Here is a 17,597-nt window from a genome sequence, read left to right as displayed (position 1 = left end):
TCGATGACGCCCCGCGCTGGAGCTTTTTTTCTCTCGCCTTCAGTTTTCTATTGTGTTTGGCACATTCCGACTATACCAGCAAAGCTACCCCTTCTATACAAAACAAGAAAGCTTCTTTCGAACGAATAGACACGGAAGATGCAAAGTATGTCCCTTATCAGATCCAAGTACACCATTTCCGCCCCGGAAACAGACCTCCTTAGTTACATCTTCGACTCGCCCTACAAAGATGAAGGAGTCTGGCCTCCCTCGGAGCCAATCTTACTTCCTGCAAAACCATCCTCTCCAAATCCCGGATACACCATTGGGGAGATAAAATCCCTCGTCAAACGTCTCGGAAACGGCCTGCACACTATCGGAGCCCGCGGCAAACGCGTGATGATCTACGGCGAAGCCAACCACAACTTCCCCATTGCCGTGCTGGGAGCAATAGCGGCTGGTGCAGCGGTAAATATCCTTGCATCCAGTGCCGTCGAGTACCTCGTTTCCCGACTGCGGCAGCTGGAGTGTGATATTGTGCTTCTTTCGCCGAGGGAGGCGGATATCGAGGCTGTTCTTGAGGCTGCGGTGGAGGTGGGGATTCCAAGGGAGAAGCTGTTTGTCGTTGACGAATCTGTCCATGAGACTGGAAGCACTATGAAAGGTATCCAGCATTGGGGAACGCTTCTGGATATTCTTGGCGGCTATGAATACGAGTGGCCTAAGCTCTCGTCTGAGCAGGCGAGGAGCACGACTGCGGTGCTGCTTTATACCTCTGGGCAAGACACTCCTCACCCCATATCTGACCTGGTCTGACCTGCCCTAACCATTACGTTCGTCTCGTAGAACAACAGGAACACCCAAACTCGCTGAGCGAACACACTACAGCCTCATTGGGAACATCGCGCAAACCCTTTACCACGAACACCTCGTCCCGAGAAATGACGAGATAACCTCCTGCGTCTTCAGGTTTGCGGGGATAGGGTTTTTACTATTCGGTATTTTCATCCCGCTCAAGGCCCGGTATAAGCACGTTTTCCTCCCCGGTGCGGACTTGCCTTCGTTTACAGAGATGGTGAAGAAATTCAGGCCGACAACGGCTATGATTCCGCCACATTCGATGCGCGAGGCGTTGGCGTTGTCTGCGTCTAAAAAGCCGGACCTGCGTAGTCTGCGCTATGTTATGACTGGTGGCGAAATCATCTCGTGGGACCTGATAGAGAGGTGGCAGGGGGCTTTTGAAGGGTGCCAGGTGCTAAATACGTATGGGATGACCGAGTGAGCGCCTCCTTTGTTCCTTTATTACTTGCTCATATCACTCGCTTGGGCTAATACGTTGTCTGGTCGGCAGAGGTGGGTTCTTTGCGATCCCACACCCAGGTGATCCAACCTTCGACGCCGCGAATGGCATCTTGCTCCCCAACATCGAAGCAAGGATAGTCGACGACAAGGGCGCCATCGTACCTCGGGGTCAAAAAGGAACCGTCTGTATCCGTACTCCCTTCGTCATGAAGGGGTATCTCAACGAGCCTGCGCAAACGGCCGAAACCGTAAGCGAAGACAGATGGATCAGCACAGGCGATATTGGCTGGGTTGATGAGCGGGGTATGGTATTTATTGTAGGGCGGTGGAAGGTAAGCACCTTCTATCTTCCATTGGGGGGCTCACTGTACGCTGACAAGACATCCAAAAGGACGTGTTCAGGATCCGAAACCACGAGTTTACCGTGTCTGAGATTGAGATGGCTGTTTCTCGGCATCCCGGTGTGCAGGATGTTGCTGTTATTCCTGTCATTGTGTAAGTCTACTGGGCATCCTGCTCGCCAATGCTCTCTTCAACCGTATAGTACTGATACCTTCATGCTCTTACATAGACAAGATGGCGAAGAGTCTGCTCCGCGAGGATACATAGTCAAGAAAGAGGGCTCTGATCTTTCAACGGATGAGCTTATAGCTTGGATGCAGCGGGAGCACCCACCCTGGATTCAGCTTCTCGGTGGAGCTGCCTTTATTGATGCCATTCCGATTGCCAGTGTAAGTGGATGGCATCTTGCCCTACCTAACCTTAATGTTCGGTTTCAGGCATCTACTAATTGCATTGGTTAACTACAGACTGGCAACAGCAAGGTTGATAGGAAGAAGTTAGCCGAAATGGCCGCAACGGAGCTTAAGGTTGTAAACGGGCAATACGGTTGCAGGTCTTTATGAGGCCTTCTTACTTGCCAGTAATCTCTAAAACAAAAAAAAATTCCTTAGTGCTCCAGAATACAAGTCTTACGTGGGAGAGACAGAAAAGAGTCCTCCTAGGAATGTCCGGGTACTAGACCAGGTAGCCCCAGGTCCCGATACGAAGATGGGGATATCAAGTACCTACAAGACTCCAAGCAGCTAAGAAAACAAAATAGAAGTTCCAACATCATGTTGCAATCCAAAAAAACGTTCCAGCACGGGTTAAGTCTTCGAATAGCGTACGCCGTCCTAGCCCTACTTGGGTACTTCGTAGCCCGCCGGTTCGAGCCCCCCACCATCGGTCCACAGCACAGCCACCCGACGCAACCAACAAAGCAAAAAAGATATGAAATGAATCGCTTCCGATGCGGGGAATCGAACCCCGAGCTGCTGTGTGAGAGACAGCGATGTTAACCATTACACCACATCGGATTCTTGTTGTGGATGTTTATTCAAACACAATCCATATAATAAAAAGCTTTTATGATGCAGGCGCAGTGTACGACTCGGATTATTAGGGCCGATGTCACGTGCACGCCGGCGGCGACCAGCCATCGAGCTTTCTTCAACGTCGATATAACAAATGAGGTGTGAAGCTGGTAAAAATAGAGTTCCAGAGATCCATTTGGATATGATATGAGTTACGGGGACATGGAGCGACGGATGCCGAGTCCATTGTGGATGGCTGGGTTGGGACGCGGTCGGAGCACTACGGTAGTACTACAGAGGGCTCGGGGCTCATAATAATCCTGAACACTCGAGTCACTCTTTGTTCAACCAGAGTCTTCTAGTTTGATGAAGTTAGGCATTTGCTCTGCTTTACTGCTTGCTATGGTACACTATCTAAGGCACGAGAACTGGAAACGACAAAACAAATGAAATCTGCAAGCGAACGTACATCAAGGGACGACAATATATATAAGGAACGAATATATAAATACAGAGAGTAAAAAGTATCAACGAAAGTCACGAAGCGAGTATCTCACACCCAACAGCACCACAACCATCCTGTCTTACAAGTGCCCTAGGGTAGGTACTCAAAGAAGGTACCCCAACACAGCAACCACAAACCCACCAGCACCCGCACCAACACCAACATTCAGCACATTCGCACCCGAGGTCTCCGTCTCCGTAGAGCTGGCGCTGCTCCCAGTAGCCGTAGCCGTAACAGTGCCCGTGCCATCAGTCCCGGCTTCGCTCATCATAGACGAACAACTCCCCGTCGCCGCAGTGGTGGCAGTCGTAGTCGCCGAGCCATCAAAGCTACAAGCAGACGCCGCACTCCCCTGCTCCGAGTAATACTTGTTCAGCGCCCAGTTAAGCTGCTGCTTGGGCTGGCACATGCCGTACGCGCCATAGGATCCCGTTGTCCCGTTCGCGCTGACGCCCGTGCACTCCGTCATGCCGCAGACGATGCCGAAGAGGTCGCTGATCTCGGACGAGGAGAGTGAGCTATCGGCAACGCAGGCGTTTGTTGCGTCCATGCAGGAGCACAGATCGCTGTTTGGGGTTGGGGGGAGCGGCGTGGCCTTTGCGAGCCAGGAGCCGGACGTTACGGCGGGGCAGGATTGCAGGGCGGTGTTGGTGGGTGTGTACGAGGCTTTGTTTGTGCCGGACGGCGAGACGGCGTTGATTTGCGACGAGTAGTACTTGTAGTCGGCCATTGTGGAGACGGAGGTGCTGTCGACGGCGGAGACGAGGCCTTCACCTTTTTGTTAGCCTATTCGTCTTTATGTGGAGGAAATGAAGGATGTGCTCACCGTAATCGTTGTCCTCCTGGAAGTACATGTACACAATACCACCAGACCAAACGTCATTCATCTTATCGCCGAAGAGTGCCTCGATCTCAGTGAACGTTCTCGGCGTAACCTCATTGCATCCATACTCCGCAAAGAAAACAGGAACAGAGTAGTTGGCAAACTCCTCGGTACGGTCCTTGTACCCAGAAGCCGAGTACGAGCTGTCACCGCACCAAGAGTAAATGTTATATCCCCAGAAATCGACACTCTCGTCTTCCTCATGACAATTAAAGTAATCCGCCAACTGCTCACGGATACTCTTATCATCATTCGTAGCATATCCAACACCAAGACCGGACCTGTAGTTCTGCGCCTTAATGTACGACTTCATATCGCGGACGGCAGCTTTCACGAACGCACTGGCGTCGGTCGTCGCAACGGTATTCGAGACCTCGTTACCCGCGAAGAAGCCGAGGGTGTTGGTAAAGCCGGCCATGGCGTCGATGACGCTGGTGTAGCGGTTGTAGAGGGAAAGTTCCCAGCGGGGGTCGGAGCGGTCGATGGAGTCGGAGGGGTCGGACAGGTCGGCGATGACGTAGATGCCTGCGTCGGCGAGCAGGTTCATGCATGTCGTGTGGTTCTTGGTTGGGTCGAGGGCGTAGACGCGGATGGTGTTGGTGTTGAGGTCTTGCAGGACGGGGATGTCGCGCTTGCAGGTGGTTTCGTCCGCCAGCGGGTCCGTGTAGCTGCTGTCCGAGGAGTCGGTGCTGTTGGCAGTGTAGTCCTCTTTATGCTGTTAGTGCTTGAGACACTGAGAATGAGGATATGAATGAGCGTACGTTGGTAGGCGACACCGCGGATGTAACTGTTGCTGTTAGCTAAGTCCTTCTATGTAGTATAGTGAGGAGGAACATACAATTGGGTGTTGTTACTAGAGTAAAAGAATTTCGAGCCCTAACTCGTCAGCTCTGCTATACTCCAACCATAAGATAAGAGTACCTTGATAACGATCGGATCAACATCCGCAATGACCTGGCCCAAGAGGGCCGAGGCCGCGGCGGCAGCTAAAGCAAACTTCATGATAACGAGTGACAACGGCCTTGAGACGGTTGACCTGGAAGCAGATGTGAGCGAATGGATATATAAAACTGTGGCTGACGCGTCCCGGCGCAAGCGCAATTTTGGCCGAGTGGATCTGTTTATTTCCGAGCTCTATTTCTAGACCTCAAGCAGGCAGCATTGTATCATTGTAAACAAGTTTATTGGACTAAAACCAAGCACAGGGGGGTAACAGTCTAGTGGCCCGGCCAAAAATAACAGCGCAGAAGCAAAGTTTAAACATCTCCACATCGGCTCTCATTAAGTGGTGGTGGTGGGTGTGGGTGGCAGGTCCATCACGGTTGTTGTCCCCGCCGTGCTTTTCTGATGGCGTCCTCGAAGCCACGAAGTGTGTCGAGGGGTCGCTCCAATCGTGGGCGAGTTGGGTTCGACCGGTCTGGATCGGCTGCAGTCTGATGTCAGTATAGAACTGGACGCATGCTGTGTGAAGAACGTACTGATCACCTTGCCATGTCGATCAAGATGTTGTATGCCACTGAGCGGGATGGACGCATCTCCGGTAACTAAGCAATTAGAGCAGTTCCTTGATTCAGGGGTGCCACGTACCTAGCTCGCTCGACTTGCCCGAAAGCGAGGGCTGCGAGGTCTTGGACTTGTCGCTCTGTTCTGAGCTTGAGGATGCAAGAGAGCGCGGCATTGTGTCAAGGGTCTGAGTTTGTTGGTTGAGACATGACGGTGCCTGCGACCACCCATATAAGACTGCTGAAGGCACCTTCTGCTCGCAACATGGCGATTGTCTGCATTGAGCGAGCGAAGCTTCAGTGACGCGGCCGGAATAGGATCGAACAGCGCCTCAAGCGTTCCGTTGGCTGGATTCTGCCAAGCTTCGACTAATGCAGCGAGGCGAGGCTTAGCCGCGGATCGGCAGCCAATCATTAGAGATCGACTGGATCGCAGCCACGCAAGCAGTGACCAAGCACAGCAAAAATGTAACGCATTAGGCATCCATGTTTAGTGTTCTCGTGGCATTCCTGAGGTCGATGAACGCGGACTGGAATGCGGCGAAGCTCGCCACAATCGAATGCAGTGAGTTGTGAATTATGGACTCGGGGAAACCCATGCCCCTGACAAAATTGAATAATGGATTCTATTCTTCGAGGACCCACGACCGTTCGTCGGCAACCGGAAATAAACTAAATCTCGGAGTAAGTGAATGCCGGCGGGATACTCTTCGGGAAGTCATCACCGAGTGGTGTCGATCATCAATTCGGCATGCTTTACGGAGTACGAATGTAGGATTCGTAGTCTTGGAAAAACGGGGGTGAAGTTCGGCTGGCCAACGTAAAACCATGAAGAACCATTAGCCTATTCCGAGAAGCAATCAACCCTTCATTGACTGGGGCTTGAAGCGGCTTGAAGCGAACGGCGCCCCTGTGGGATACTACTCCTCCGTGTATCCGAGACATTCTAGTGGAAGCTCCCCACGATCGTGGGGATGAGGATGTGGATAGGGTGAGGGATGCCCAGTGTACCACATACTGATTCTCGACTCCTGATCTTTCGTAGATGAAACCTCACCAACGCGCTGCCTTGATGGTAGTTTCTTACGCCATCAGCTGGTCGGAAAGAGCGACAGCGGCACTTTACCTCCAAGGCGTCATCGGTATGGCATGATGGCACAAGCATAGCCACCCCAAATTTTCGCCCGAGTCACCCCTATTCAAAACGCTCATCCTCTATCGACGTGAAGCCGGCGCAGATTGCCGTCGTGACTTTCGACAGTACGGAGGCTATCGGGCTGTCCTGGAGGCGTCGTCCGACGAATTCTTTGTATATCGTGTCGCATGGTGAGCGGGCTGTGGGTCGCCCGGAAGATCTGAGCGATGATTTTCAGATTCCCGACCGGTGCTCACTCCGAACTCAATCCGACGCTATACTCGCTCCTGTTCATCGAGCCTCCATCGGCATCCCGACCGGCGCACTAAAGCACAAGGCATCTGCCAGTATCTGCCAGCATCGAAGGCCATTCAATGATATAGGTTGCCCCGCCAAACCAGTCAATATGTCTCCATAGCACAGGTATCCAGTCTCTCGCGGGCAAATGCGCCGTTGACACGAGACCTTCGACTCCAGTATTCGAGAAGCCCAACCACATCGCCGTCAAGTACGATCCTAACCGGTATCTTTGTATGTGCATTGCGGACTTTCTATCGGTCGTAACTTAGGTTTCGAAGGCATCTGGTTGAAAGCTCGGTGAGACCGTTCGCTCTTCGGTCGGTAGGTGCCAGTGCGAGGAGCGGGTAGAACGGCTTATTCCTGGTGTTGCCCTCCGGTACCTAGGTGTCGTCCTTAATCGTAGAGTTATTGAGCCTGAATGCCCTTCTAACCCGACATCATCGTCCTCGCGTAGTCGGACATGGAGTTGTATTCGGTCTCTGCATCAGGCCGGTGGACGGTACGCTCAGTAATCGTCCGGCTTCGGTGGCCGTTTGTTGAACGCTTCGAGGTGCTTTTGAAGCTCAGCCGGGAGGCGAGGGCGCGAGCGAGGTGAGGACGAGGGAGGAGGGATCGGGTTCGTGCGGTCGTTTCTGACTTTCGGGCTTGCCGAACTGGTCGCGTCTAAGATCACAGCTTTCGATCGTTTAACTCTCCCAATGGAGAGCTACTAGGGTCATCGGCTCTGTCGCGGATAGCCGCAGAGAGAGTTCAGGCGGTTCGGCGACATTAGGTCGAGGCTCGAATGGCTCGCTTTGGTGCGACGCTACAGATGGTAATGGCAATTGCGGGGTAATCTCTAACGCTGCGAAAAGCGGGGTAGAGTGACATTAAGTCGAGAGAGCAGGTGATAATGAGCGAGCGACCTGAATCGGGGTACCTTGACGAGGGTGCTCGTCCTGGTGGACTTCCAGAGACTTGAGACCTCCGCACTGCCAGCGTCTCGCACCTCGAGATACAAGATCACGTGTCACTCATGACTTCGCTGACGCCAAGACCAGCATCGTCATCGACACGGGACCAGGCCCATTCCTCCCGTGCCGAGGCTCCCTGTTATCCCGGGCTTATACGGAGTAGATGCTATAGCAATTGCGTATAACATTATATAGATGAGTTGCCTACTATTAGGATTGAAAGAATACTTCTCCCAGTGTAATTGCTAGTGCTCAAATCTGCGCTTCTCGATAGAACTCCTGCCTGATCAAGCAAGGCCAACACTAGGCTCTAGCAGCCAGCCTAGCCGAACCCCGCTGCCACATGGGAAGCCAGCATTAGCGATTTAGTGAGACAACGAGACTCTGTCACTGGCCAGCGCCTTCTGCAGGAAAATCTCTCCAGATTGCGCTTGGCGGGGACCACGCGCTCCCAATGGTCCTCCCCGAAGGGTCATCCTGCAGTAATGACGAGACTGTGAGGGGAATCAGCAAACTTGAGTAAGGCGAGGTTTTCTGCAGATAGTACGATGGACAGTGAGATTTAGGAAGGTTCAACGAGCCTCGCCTCGAATGCGAGTGATTTCTTGGATGCGGAGGGAAAGTGATGCGGGGGCCATTCCGGCTTCAGCGTGGCAACCGCAGCCGGCCAGAATAGAATGTGATCTGTCCAACTCGAGCGGCTCTGTCCCACAGACGTTCTGCCGAGTCTCTGTATCACTCGGTGCAACGGAGGAGTTCGGCGATGACTTCAAGAAGAGCAGCAGACAAAGACCAGACCATTAGTCATGCAAAAGTACCGTGGTCGAGGATCTCCAGGTCTGGCGGGCCGAACGGCGACTGAGATCCGCTCTCAAATTGACAGGTGGGTTCGTGATGATCAAATTATCAATTCCTAGAAGGGCATTCAAAAACCAGCTTACGGTACTCTGTCCGCCCCCGGTCCCCCTGCCCGGAGCATATCTAATCCTCTCGAGCCTGCCCAATGTGAGACGCAAGTGCCGGGAGTGCAGCAGCAGACGCAGACGCATGTTCCCGACAGTCGAATCCTTCAGCGCACGATCGACGATTCGTGGACACTGGACGGCAGAGCCTGCAGTCAGGCCGTCTTGGAAGCACACTAGAGACTGAAAAAAACCCAGCAGCAATAGCCCTGGTGCTAGTGCGTAGCTCCTTTCCCTAACGGCCGTCCTGCATGGGGGCTGACTGTGTGTGTGCTGTCTCTTAAGTTGCGACGAAACCTCGGCCGCTTTTCACTTCTCTGCTATTTTCTCCAGCGTCCGGCACTTCTTATCGCCCTTTTATCACCACTTACTCAATTTCTAATTAATTATATCGGCATTGACTGCCTTCGCTTCTTTTCCACGCTCATAATTCCCCGGTCGCATCCATGACAGACACGCTGAGGGAAGTCGAACACGTCGAACCCGACTCCCAAGAGTTAATCGAGCCCGATGTTGGTCCTCTTTTAAACTCTATCTATGCCTTTGCCGAGCTTAACACTTACTCGCAGACCTTTGATGACAATGACTCTTCATATCAGAGCTCGTGGGTTGTCGTTTCCCAGCGCTAGCACCCTCGCTAACTTTCTTAGGCTGGGCGACGCCAGCTATACGACGAGCATCACCTCCAGTGCCATGAACTATACGTATGTTACTCCTAACTAATAATAACTACTACTAACGCTTCTAGATACGAGGTACGCTCTTCAGCCGTCGCATCGAATGCAGCTAACCCCTCTAGAACGGTCGCCGGTATCACTCATATCACGAAGGAGAATACGTACTGGTACGCCAATGTCGCAGCATCACTGCTGGAACTGGACATCCCTAATGACAACTCGACAGCCTAATGACGAACAAGAACAAGATCGACTGGACCTGGTTAGTGCGAGTTTGACTAGGAGTCTAGGCTGGACAACAATTAACACCAACAGACTCACCACATCTACCGCATGCTCCTACAAGGCGAACTACAAAGGGCGCCAATAAAGAACCCAGGGCGGGTACTAGATATCGGGACGGGGACTGGGATATGGGCGATAGATTTCGCAGACGAGCACCCGGAGACCGAAGTCATCGGTACGCCTACGTCTCTTCTCCAGCTCCTCCGCCGCATCTAACAACCCCAGGGAACGACCTCAGCCCCATCCAACCATCCTGGTACATCCGACTCTCTCTCCTCCACCCAACCCAAACTAACAATCTGATCAAGGATCCCCCCAAACTGCCGCTTCGAAGTCGACGACTTCGAACTAACCTGGTCGTACCACCAGCCCTTCGACTACATCCACGGCCGGGAACTCGAGGGCGCCATCCGCGACCACGACCACGTCTTCAGCGAAGCCTTCAAGAGCCTAAAACCCGGCGGATGGTTCGAGATCAGTTCGTTCGACGTAAACTCCTACTCAGACGACGAAACCCACCTACGGGCAAAGTGCATGCGCGAAGTCGTGCGCAATCTCCACATCGCCTCAAAGAAGTTCGGGAAGGACATGAACACAACACATACATGGCGCGAGCGGATGGAAAAGGCAGGCTTTATCAACGTCACCGAGGAAACACTTAAGTTACCGCAGAGTCCGTGGCCGAAGGACCCGAAAATGAAGGACCTGGGTCGCTACCACCAGCTTAATATGTTTGAGGCGATGCCGACGTATTGCTATGCGCTTTTTACGAGGGTGCTGGGGTGGCAGAGGCCGGAGATTGAGGTGCTGGTGGCCGGGATCAGAGCGGAGTTGAAGGATATGAGTATGCATCTTTATACGAAGGTGCATATTATTTATGGGCAGAAACCGGAGTAAGACGAGACTGTTGCTATATAGCGATTGCATGTTTAATAATAAGCCCTGTCGACATTGTGGACATGGTGATCGAAATAAATTTGATAATAATACTTACTGTAGTGATATATCAACATACTTTACCTGATGAGTTTAGTTGGTTAGATAGATGGGTTGGTTGGTTGGTCGTCCGTTGAGTGTGAGATTGTGGGTGTGACTGGCAAAAAAGAAAAATAAAAAGATGACAAGGGTGGGATTCGAACCCACGCCAAATTAATGACGCGGAAACTTGATAAGATCAAGAAGAGGTTCTGACTAGATACCTTAACCGCGCGCCTTAGACCGCTCGGCCACCTTGCCTGTTGTTGAAGAAGGGCGTTTATTTTGTTCTTGTAAAGCAAAAAACATGGCAGCCCCAAAGAAGATGATCCTCGTCGATTTTGTTGACGGTATCGCCTATACTGCGACAAAGTTGCACTTCTAGAGAGGTAAGGCGGTAGGAACAAGTTTACCTGCTGCCACCTAGGATATAATTACTAGGGTGATCCAGGGTCTACCATTGGCCCGTTCGTGCCCATGGGTGATCGTATTTGCCGCGTTGGCTGCAACAATATATATACCGACGGATGGTATTCATACGAACTAGTGGCCGACATACAACCCCCCATCGTCCACTATGTCACCGGGTTCGCCGCAGCATAATCAAGCCCTATAAGAAAAAGTCAGCCAATGCGCTCACAGATCTCTCAAGTTCCGAGGACTCACAGTCATTCACATTCTGGCATATAAGTGCCCTCGCAGGCTTCCACATAATTTGAGATTTTCCCCTGGTTGGGGCTTGGGGAAGTCCACCTCGACGACTACAAGGTCTCTGTTCCCACTCATGGTAGAAGACGAAGATGGGCTCGAATTCGTGACAGAGTCTACACTCAAACTCGTACATCCATCTATACCGGCCGCTATGCTCTCATCGCCACGGGGCGGAACAGGAGCTGATGTGTTGTATGTTGTATTGGAGAAGGCAATAAATTCCCGAGTATGGACCCGGACTGAGTTCAGCCACTCGAGCTGTTTCGTATTGCCGTAGAAAGCCTCTGATATGATCTTTCCAGCGAAGAACCAGTATGGGCTGTATAAAGGCTGAATTATTTTCAAAGCTCGCTGTATGTCTTACGCCCTTCGGTATTAGAATTAGCTTCTGGAAAAAAGCGTATTTCATCTGGGAGGTTGAAGACTATGGTATATTATATGATGCCCTGGGATCATGAATGCTCTTTCGGTTTATGGTATCTCAGATGTAGGGTGTGTCCAAGAGGCCGCCTCTCGCCTCGGAGGGGAGGTCGAAACTATGGTATCTATCCATTCAACCCAGAATGGTTTAGCTCCGGGATAGGGATGTATGGCCCAAGTGTTGCGGATCCCCTGCGCTTTTTAGAATGGTAATCCTGCAGTGCCCTTACCCCCTGCTGGGCACTGAAGAGGTATTTCGGTTTGAATAGCTGGTATCATGGTGGCTAGACGCGGCATATGCCCAACGACTAGATCTTCGAAGCCTCTTTCTATACTTCCAATCCTTTATTCTGTTCCCGTGAAGACACTGGGAGCTGGAATGGCAAAGAGATTATCCTCAAGACTGAGTAAAGAACTTGAAAGGAGACAACTCAGCGCTGAATGCCAATTGTTTTCATCATGAAAGGGCTGGATCTTGATACTTCATTACTGCCGCTGCCAGTTGACGAGTATATAGGCGTCAATGATCTCTTCTATTCAAACAGCCATTCAAAGCTACGAGAAGTCCATCTAATCTTGGTTTCTAGATCCAACAAGAGATCACTCCTCTAGCGAGTCCTAACCATCAACTCCAAGACCGCAAAATGGCAAAACTAAGCCACCACCCAATGCAAGTCCTAGCGGCGACCCTCGACCTCGAAAACCGGAAATGCTTGTGCACCAAGACCGCCGAAAAGACGACTACATGTCCGCCCTGGAAGAAGACTCAGACGCCGAGTTCGAAACGATCCAGCAGCGCGGGTACCGCCGGAAAGCAGTCGAGCTAATCGAAGAGCTAACGCGGCATTTAGAGAGCAAAAACATCCGGCACTACTGGATCTGCTGTGGATACCGGATCCTAGAGAAGAAATGGCAGATCTACATTGGGGTTTTCACGCCCAAGATGGCTGACCGGGAGCGCGTGAGTGTTAAGCTCGAGATCATTGCCAAGTTCCTTGGCGGACGCCCTGATAGGGATCTCACGGTTGATAGATTTGGCAAGTCGCCTTTTCGTCTTATGCTGCTTTGGATGAGGCCGAAGGGGTGGGAGTTCATGACGAGGCTGGAGGTGATGGATGGGATTCCGTATACCGTTGAGAGGGGGGAGGAGTCGGAGTGCGGGCATCCCAGTGTGCTGACCCATGCCGGTGGTGTGGATGATGGATCGAAGAGGAGTTCTGGGTTCTTCTCTAAGGTTCTGGCAACTGTCTCCGGTTCTTCCTCTGGGGATCGCGAGGCGGTGCCTTTTGAGGGGACGCGGTTTATGACGCTTGATGAGGTGCTGGGGAGAATGAAGGAGCAGAGTGCGGGGGAGTTGCTGGACCATCCAAATGAGGGCGGGAGTGATGAAGAGAGTCCCCCGGCCTATTCTATGCATCAATGACGAATAGCATATCTCATAGTGATATAGTAGTTATACAGTTAGTAGTTACTCTGAGAGTTTGAGGCTCAGATTTGCTGACGAGCCCGTCTTCTTAGATTCGTCTGTTTAATCTTGTTCGCAACACATATCTATTATATATCTACTTTTATTCGCAGCAAACTCTTATGTGGGATATATTTTGATTCTAGTAGAGCATCTACTGCCTCGTCTAGGGAGCCCGCATCAAATTCTTTATGAGAGCCCGGGAAGAAGTGGCTATGTGCTGCCTATCTTTTTCTCATCCTCTAGATTATGGGGACCAAGTGGCTATTGAAATCAACGAACGAGCCTAGTGCTCCTCCTCTGAATGCCCCTAGATAAGTTGGAACTTAGACACCGACTAATAGCTCGGCACGAAGTAGACTCGTGTACGTTCATTGAGATTCCTGAACTTGGCCCGATTTGGTTAATGGACATGAATGTGGCACCTATCGATATGCACTTTGTAAGCATGAGAACAATGAACATCATCCACCAAATCAAAGAAAGAAGCCTCAGACTGAATGTGACTGAAAGGAAGACTGTTAACCATGAACGAGTGTAAAGGCTGGCACAATCCTCTGTTCTTATGGGCCGAGTACTATAAAGATGATAAAATTGCCCCCCTCTCTACCATCAAGCACGAATACTTCACCCAGTATTACATCATCTAATACTACATTACCTAAACTGCATCACCCAATAGACAATTTTCCACCACATCAAACCACAGAATCAACAAAATGTCCGAGAACACGAAGATAGAGAAAACCTGCTCATGGCACATCCTCGTCGCCACTGTGCCCCTCGAGGACACCAGAACCGAGCAAGAGGAAACCGCCGAGGCAGTGTTTGCTTCGACCACAAGACAACACGAGACAAAGACCCTCCAGACGCCCCAGCAGCGCAGGCGCCAAAAGGCATCTGTACAACTAATCCACGACATAGCGTACATTCTGCAAGAACACAAGGTCAAAGAATCCTATGTCAAATGCGGGTACAACCACCGCGAAGCGAAATGGAAAGTCTACGTAGAGTACGCCATGTGGGCGGCACCAGAGGAAAAGCGGGACGCAGCGCGGCTGGGAGTGATCCAGAAACTTCTCACAGATGCGTATTTAGAGCACGACCTGACGAAGAGACTCAACGGCCGCAGGACTTCTCTACACGATGAGGTGCACCATTACGGCATAGAGCGGATTTGGCGCAAGAGTGGCAACTGGAAACACATGTCTCATGCTCGATCGTATCTAGGGGAGTTTCTGGTTGTCCAGGTTGATGAGGAGTGGAAGATGCTTGGGTGACAAGTGCGTAAGGCGCGCAACGAACAGTATCGAGAGCAGACGGGTCTTGAGGATGGGTTTGTTCGTCGGAGACTCCGGCCGCTTCTGACGAGGCCTACGCGGAGGGGCCCTTTGATTGTCAATGGGAAGCTTTGATTGACGGCGGAGGAGATGCTGGAGATGTCGAAGTTACCCTAGCAGGGAGGAGCGCGATGAGAAGAGGATGTTCGTTAAGTTGGAAAAGGTAAAGGGGGCTGAGGTACAGGCCCAGCCATGATCTTGTTCCAAAACTTGCCATTTCGTTGATATTACCTACCATACCTAGGTATTCTCTTCTGTAAACCATTACTTTTTGCGAAGTCACGCGGTACAGATTCATTAATTTAGAGAGATATATTTCCTTTGTCATTGATATACCCTAAATTTCCATGTAAGATAACATGCTCTGAGCCGGACTATCCAGCCCTACGTACGGCTGGGAAGGAATTTGATTCCTGAAAGAGGTATGCCGGCTGATCGCGGTCATTGACTCACCCTGTTGTTGCGTCTATCTCTAGTTGAAACTGGAAGACCCCTAGGGATACTAAGTGGCTGCCAAGTGCTATCAGATTTCGTGCTTTCCAAGTCCTAGGTTGATTAGCAAAATGTCCCTAGTCCTTGGCTCACTTTGTCTCTTCGACTGGAAGACTCGGCCGGAGATGGTCATTGTGGGTAATTGCATGTGGTTGATGCACACTCTTTTCATGCTTGGTTTTATGTACCGGTGCAGCTTTGCTTTTTGGTCGAAGTTGGACCTAGATAGTTGTGTTTTCCTCAGAAACAAAAATATCACCTGTCATTACGCGCTATATTAGTTGTCAGTTAAATGCACATTTCCTTATAGATTCGGAACTAACGTAGATGGGAACGATTGACTCCGAAGCGCCATAACATCAATAGTTTTAATTTAGTCTCACCCGGCTCTGATATCTGATATGGCCTAATGATGATATGGACTTTCCATTTCACTGTGGATGCTCCTCTGGTCAGCCCAAGTCGGGCGGCAGATAAATTACAAGAGCAGGTTGAACATTAGCAAAAGAAATAACAACTTTGACGGAATGTTAAACCAAGAAACCTTTGTCACCGATTAGACTGAATGACGCTCAGCAACCAATGAGTTGAGAAACTCCGTAAAGCCGTCCAAGCATGCAGTGTCTTCGACTGTTTCCAATTTACTGACCGTCTATCTTAGTTTCTAGCATTTAAGCCCTCACAGACCGGAAAAAATATCCTTTAAGATCTTGCAGGTGTACAAGTTAGGGCTCGTCTGCGGCAAAATCCATGATATTTGGATAAGCTAAAGAGTATAGACAGCTTAGGAAGTAGTGGGAAAAGCATATAGCGGTTATCGACAGTAAGGCAAGGGCCATCAGGAGGGCAGAAAACAAAGGGCGTTGTACTGTCCCTTGGGATAGAAAATTTTAATGCGTCTGGTAAAAGGCCATTAATCAGACCACAAGGCAAATAAGTGAAGGAATTATCAATTCCATGTTTCTCTGCGCCCTTTATCTGCTATTGTCCAAGTATATAAACCTATTGTCCATATAAATCGCCATTGTCATGCTCTCTTCCCCTCTCTACAGACATCAATCACCATTGTCCAATTATACGGCGTAGACCGTCAGAGTACTGCTCTGTCCCACGACAGGGCCTGCATTGCCCCCACCCCTCGCGCATCGCGCATCCCCCCCCCCCCCCCCCCCCCCCCAATTCCACCCCCGTCCAGATCCTCGCCGGCCCAATAAACCTCCAAAACCGAAAGACCCGCGCGGAACGACGCGCCGAAGACGCCAAAATCAAGAAGCGGCCACGAAAAGTCAACTGGATCAAGCGCTTCGGGTGCCAACGAAAATCCCTCCAGCTCATCGTCGACATCACCCGCTTCCTCAAGGAGCAGAGGTTCACCTTAGTCCAGGTCTGCTGCGGCTTCTACCTGGAGGAGAACCAATGGGAACTCTTCGTAGCCTTTGGGAAAGAAGGCATGAGCGATCTCTTCCGCCTACGGACGTGTGTGACGCTGATTAATGAATATTTCCGCATCAGGCCGGAGATCGATCTGCTCCTAAACCGTATCAAGGATGTGCCCGTGAAATACCACTGGCGCTGGGAAACGGGTACGAACTGGTATCATCGGACGCGGATCGTGCTGATAAAGGGGCGCTGGTTCGTTCCCGTTGCTGACAATATTATCAGGAATGCGCAGCTGTGCGCTTATAATATGGAGTTTGCTCCTGGCTCGAGGTGGAGGAAGGTTGAGGATGTCTATTGTAGGTTCTTCCATACGCATACGAAGAAGGTCCAGTTGTCGTTTAAGCAGGCGCTTCGGACGATGTATGAATTTGGTCATAATACCATGACGGAGATTGCCTGCGAGGCTTTGGAGTCGGTCCTTGATAACTTGTAAGTCTTGAGGAGCGATCGAGGTAAGACAGGAGTATGGACGAGTTGATTGTTTGTGCTGTTGGTGAGTGATTGTGGACTTCCAGTTGAATCCCCCGGTGAGTTAAGGTCCTCTGTTAAGAGACCAGTTACATTCGTTTACTGAAATTTCATTTGTTATCATTTACCCATTATTCCATGCCTATCCCTTGTAAAATAAGGGCTCATGCCCACATTAAGTACCGTAAGAAAAAAAGGATAAGTCTAAAGCATTTCAAGGTTAGAGCCCACTATAGTACGAGACTGCGTGATACCTTTGGATCCATTAAAGTCCGGCAATGAGCATAAACGGTCGAGGTTCTAGATGATTTTCTTTCCCCTAAACCTTAACTAGCTACGTACTCAAGCGGACTGACCTCGAGCTATGACTTGAAACCCACAGCCTATTACAAACGGAGATCGCTGCCATATCTATTACGGCCTCAAGCCAGAGCTACCATGGACTTTG

General features: G+C 50.9%; 7 protein-coding genes and 2 non-coding genes across 9 annotated transcripts; 5 read left to right on the top strand and 4 right to left on the bottom strand.

The window, feature by feature from the left end:
- Positions 1–147: 147 nt before the first annotated feature.
- BDW74DRAFT_171771 (uncharacterized protein) lies at positions 148–2,186 on the top strand (the record flags this gene model as incomplete). The annotated part of the gene is made up of 6 exons (XM_073727363.1): positions 148–758; positions 826–1,257; positions 1,331–1,613; positions 1,673–1,776; positions 1,853–2,012; positions 2,091–2,186. The coding sequence occupies 6 exons, from the start codon at positions 148–150 to the stop codon at positions 2,184–2,186; spliced, it is 1,686 nt and encodes a 561-aa protein (XP_073577817.1).
- A 381-nt stretch (positions 2,187–2,567) lies between these two features.
- Positions 2,568–2,639, bottom strand: BDW74DRAFT_t211. Its single transcript has one exon. It is a non-coding gene; the product is annotated as a tRNA-Glu (tRNA).
- Positions 2,640–3,200: 561 nt separating this feature from the next.
- Positions 3,201–5,271, bottom strand: BDW74DRAFT_119743 (glycoside hydrolase family 72 protein). The gene is made up of 5 exons (XM_073721974.1): positions 4,946–5,271; positions 4,863–4,900; positions 4,786–4,811; positions 3,968–4,732; positions 3,201–3,909 (listed from the first exon to the last, which is right to left on the bottom strand). Exons 1-5 carry the CDS (start codon positions 5,024–5,026, stop codon positions 3,245–3,247), a joined length of 1,575 nt encoding a protein of 524 aa, XP_073577816.1. The 5' UTR covers positions 5,027–5,271; the 3' UTR covers positions 3,201–3,244.
- Positions 5,272–5,340: 69 nt separating this feature from the next.
- BDW74DRAFT_184092 (DUF2406 domain-containing protein) lies at positions 5,341–5,702 on the bottom strand (the record flags this gene model as incomplete). Its single annotated transcript, XM_073730710.1, has 3 exons — positions 5,341–5,450; positions 5,503–5,568; positions 5,612–5,702. The coding sequence occupies 3 exons, from the start codon at positions 5,700–5,702 to the stop codon at positions 5,341–5,343; spliced, it is 267 nt and encodes an 88-aa protein (XP_073577815.1).
- A 3,031-nt stretch (positions 5,703–8,733) lies between these two features.
- On the top strand, positions 8,734–10,838 carry BDW74DRAFT_164079 (class I SAM-dependent methyltransferase). Its single transcript, XM_073726202.1, has 7 exons — positions 8,734–9,388; positions 9,446–9,480; positions 9,527–9,584; positions 9,676–9,720; positions 9,780–9,815; positions 9,869–10,023; positions 10,147–10,838. The coding sequence occupies exons 1-7, from the start codon at positions 9,323–9,325 to the stop codon at positions 10,733–10,735; spliced, it is 984 nt and encodes a 327-aa protein (XP_073577814.1). The 5' UTR covers positions 8,734–9,322; the 3' UTR covers positions 10,736–10,838.
- A 118-nt stretch (positions 10,839–10,956) lies between these two features.
- Positions 10,957–11,074, bottom strand: BDW74DRAFT_t210. The gene has a single exon. It is a non-coding gene; the product is annotated as a tRNA-Leu (tRNA).
- Positions 11,075–12,653: 1,579 nt separating this feature from the next.
- Positions 12,654–13,367, top strand: BDW74DRAFT_184090 (uncharacterized protein; the record flags this gene model as incomplete). The annotated part of the gene is made up of 1 exon (XM_073730709.1): positions 12,654–13,367. The coding sequence occupies one exon, from the start codon at positions 12,654–12,656 to the stop codon at positions 13,365–13,367; it is 714 nt and encodes a 237-aa protein (XP_073577813.1).
- Positions 13,368–14,128: 761 nt separating this feature from the next.
- BDW74DRAFT_184089 (uncharacterized protein) lies at positions 14,129–14,689 on the top strand (the record flags this gene model as incomplete). The annotated part of the gene is made up of 1 exon (XM_073730708.1): positions 14,129–14,689. The coding sequence occupies one exon, from the start codon at positions 14,129–14,131 to the stop codon at positions 14,687–14,689; it is 561 nt and encodes a 186-aa protein (XP_073577812.1).
- A 623-nt stretch (positions 14,690–15,312) lies between these two features.
- Positions 15,313–17,114, top strand: BDW74DRAFT_184088 (uncharacterized protein; the record flags this gene model as incomplete). Its single annotated transcript, XM_073730707.1, has 3 exons — positions 15,313–15,375; positions 16,437–16,834; positions 16,904–17,114. The coding sequence occupies 3 exons, from the start codon at positions 15,313–15,315 to the stop codon at positions 17,112–17,114; spliced, it is 672 nt and encodes a 223-aa protein (XP_073577811.1).
- Positions 17,115–17,597: the final 483 nt, after the last annotated feature.

Source organism: Aspergillus multicolor (genome assembly GCF_047715735.1).
Source record: "Aspergillus multicolor strain CBS 133.54 unplaced genomic scaffold BDW74scaffold_55, whole genome shotgun sequence".
In the NCBI taxonomy this organism is placed as follows: Eukaryota; Fungi; Ascomycota; class Eurotiomycetes; order Eurotiales; family Aspergillaceae; genus Aspergillus; species Aspergillus multicolor.
Note: the sequence above shows the minus strand (reverse complement) of the source record. Positions and strands in the feature narration are given on the sequence as shown.

Excerpts from the sequence above, each read along its gene's own strand:
- BDW74DRAFT_119743 (XM_073721974.1), bottom strand. The coding sequence starts at position 5,026 with ATGAAGTTTGCTTTAGCTGCCGCCGCGGCCTCGGCCCTCTTGGGCCAG. Across the intron at positions 4,812-4,862 it reads TCTAGTAACAACACCCAATT|TTACATCCGCGGTGTCGCCT; the intron begins GTATGTTCCTCC and ends TAACAGCAACAG. Across the intron at positions 4,733-4,785 it reads CCGCGGTGTCGCCTACCAAC|AGGACTACACTGCCAACAGC; the intron begins GTACGCTCATTC and ends AACAGCATAAAG.
- BDW74DRAFT_164079 (XM_073726202.1), top strand. The coding sequence starts at position 9,323 with ATGACAGACACGCTGAGGGAAGTCGAACACGTCGAACCCGACTCCCAA. Across the intron at positions 9,585-9,675 it reads GTGCCATGAACTATACGTAT|AACGGTCGCCGGTATCACTC; the intron begins GTTACTCCTAAC and ends TAACCCCTCTAG. Across the intron at positions 10,024-10,146 it reads GAAGTCATCGGTACGCCTAC|GATCCCCCCAAACTGCCGCT; the intron begins GTCTCTTCTCCA and ends AATCTGATCAAG.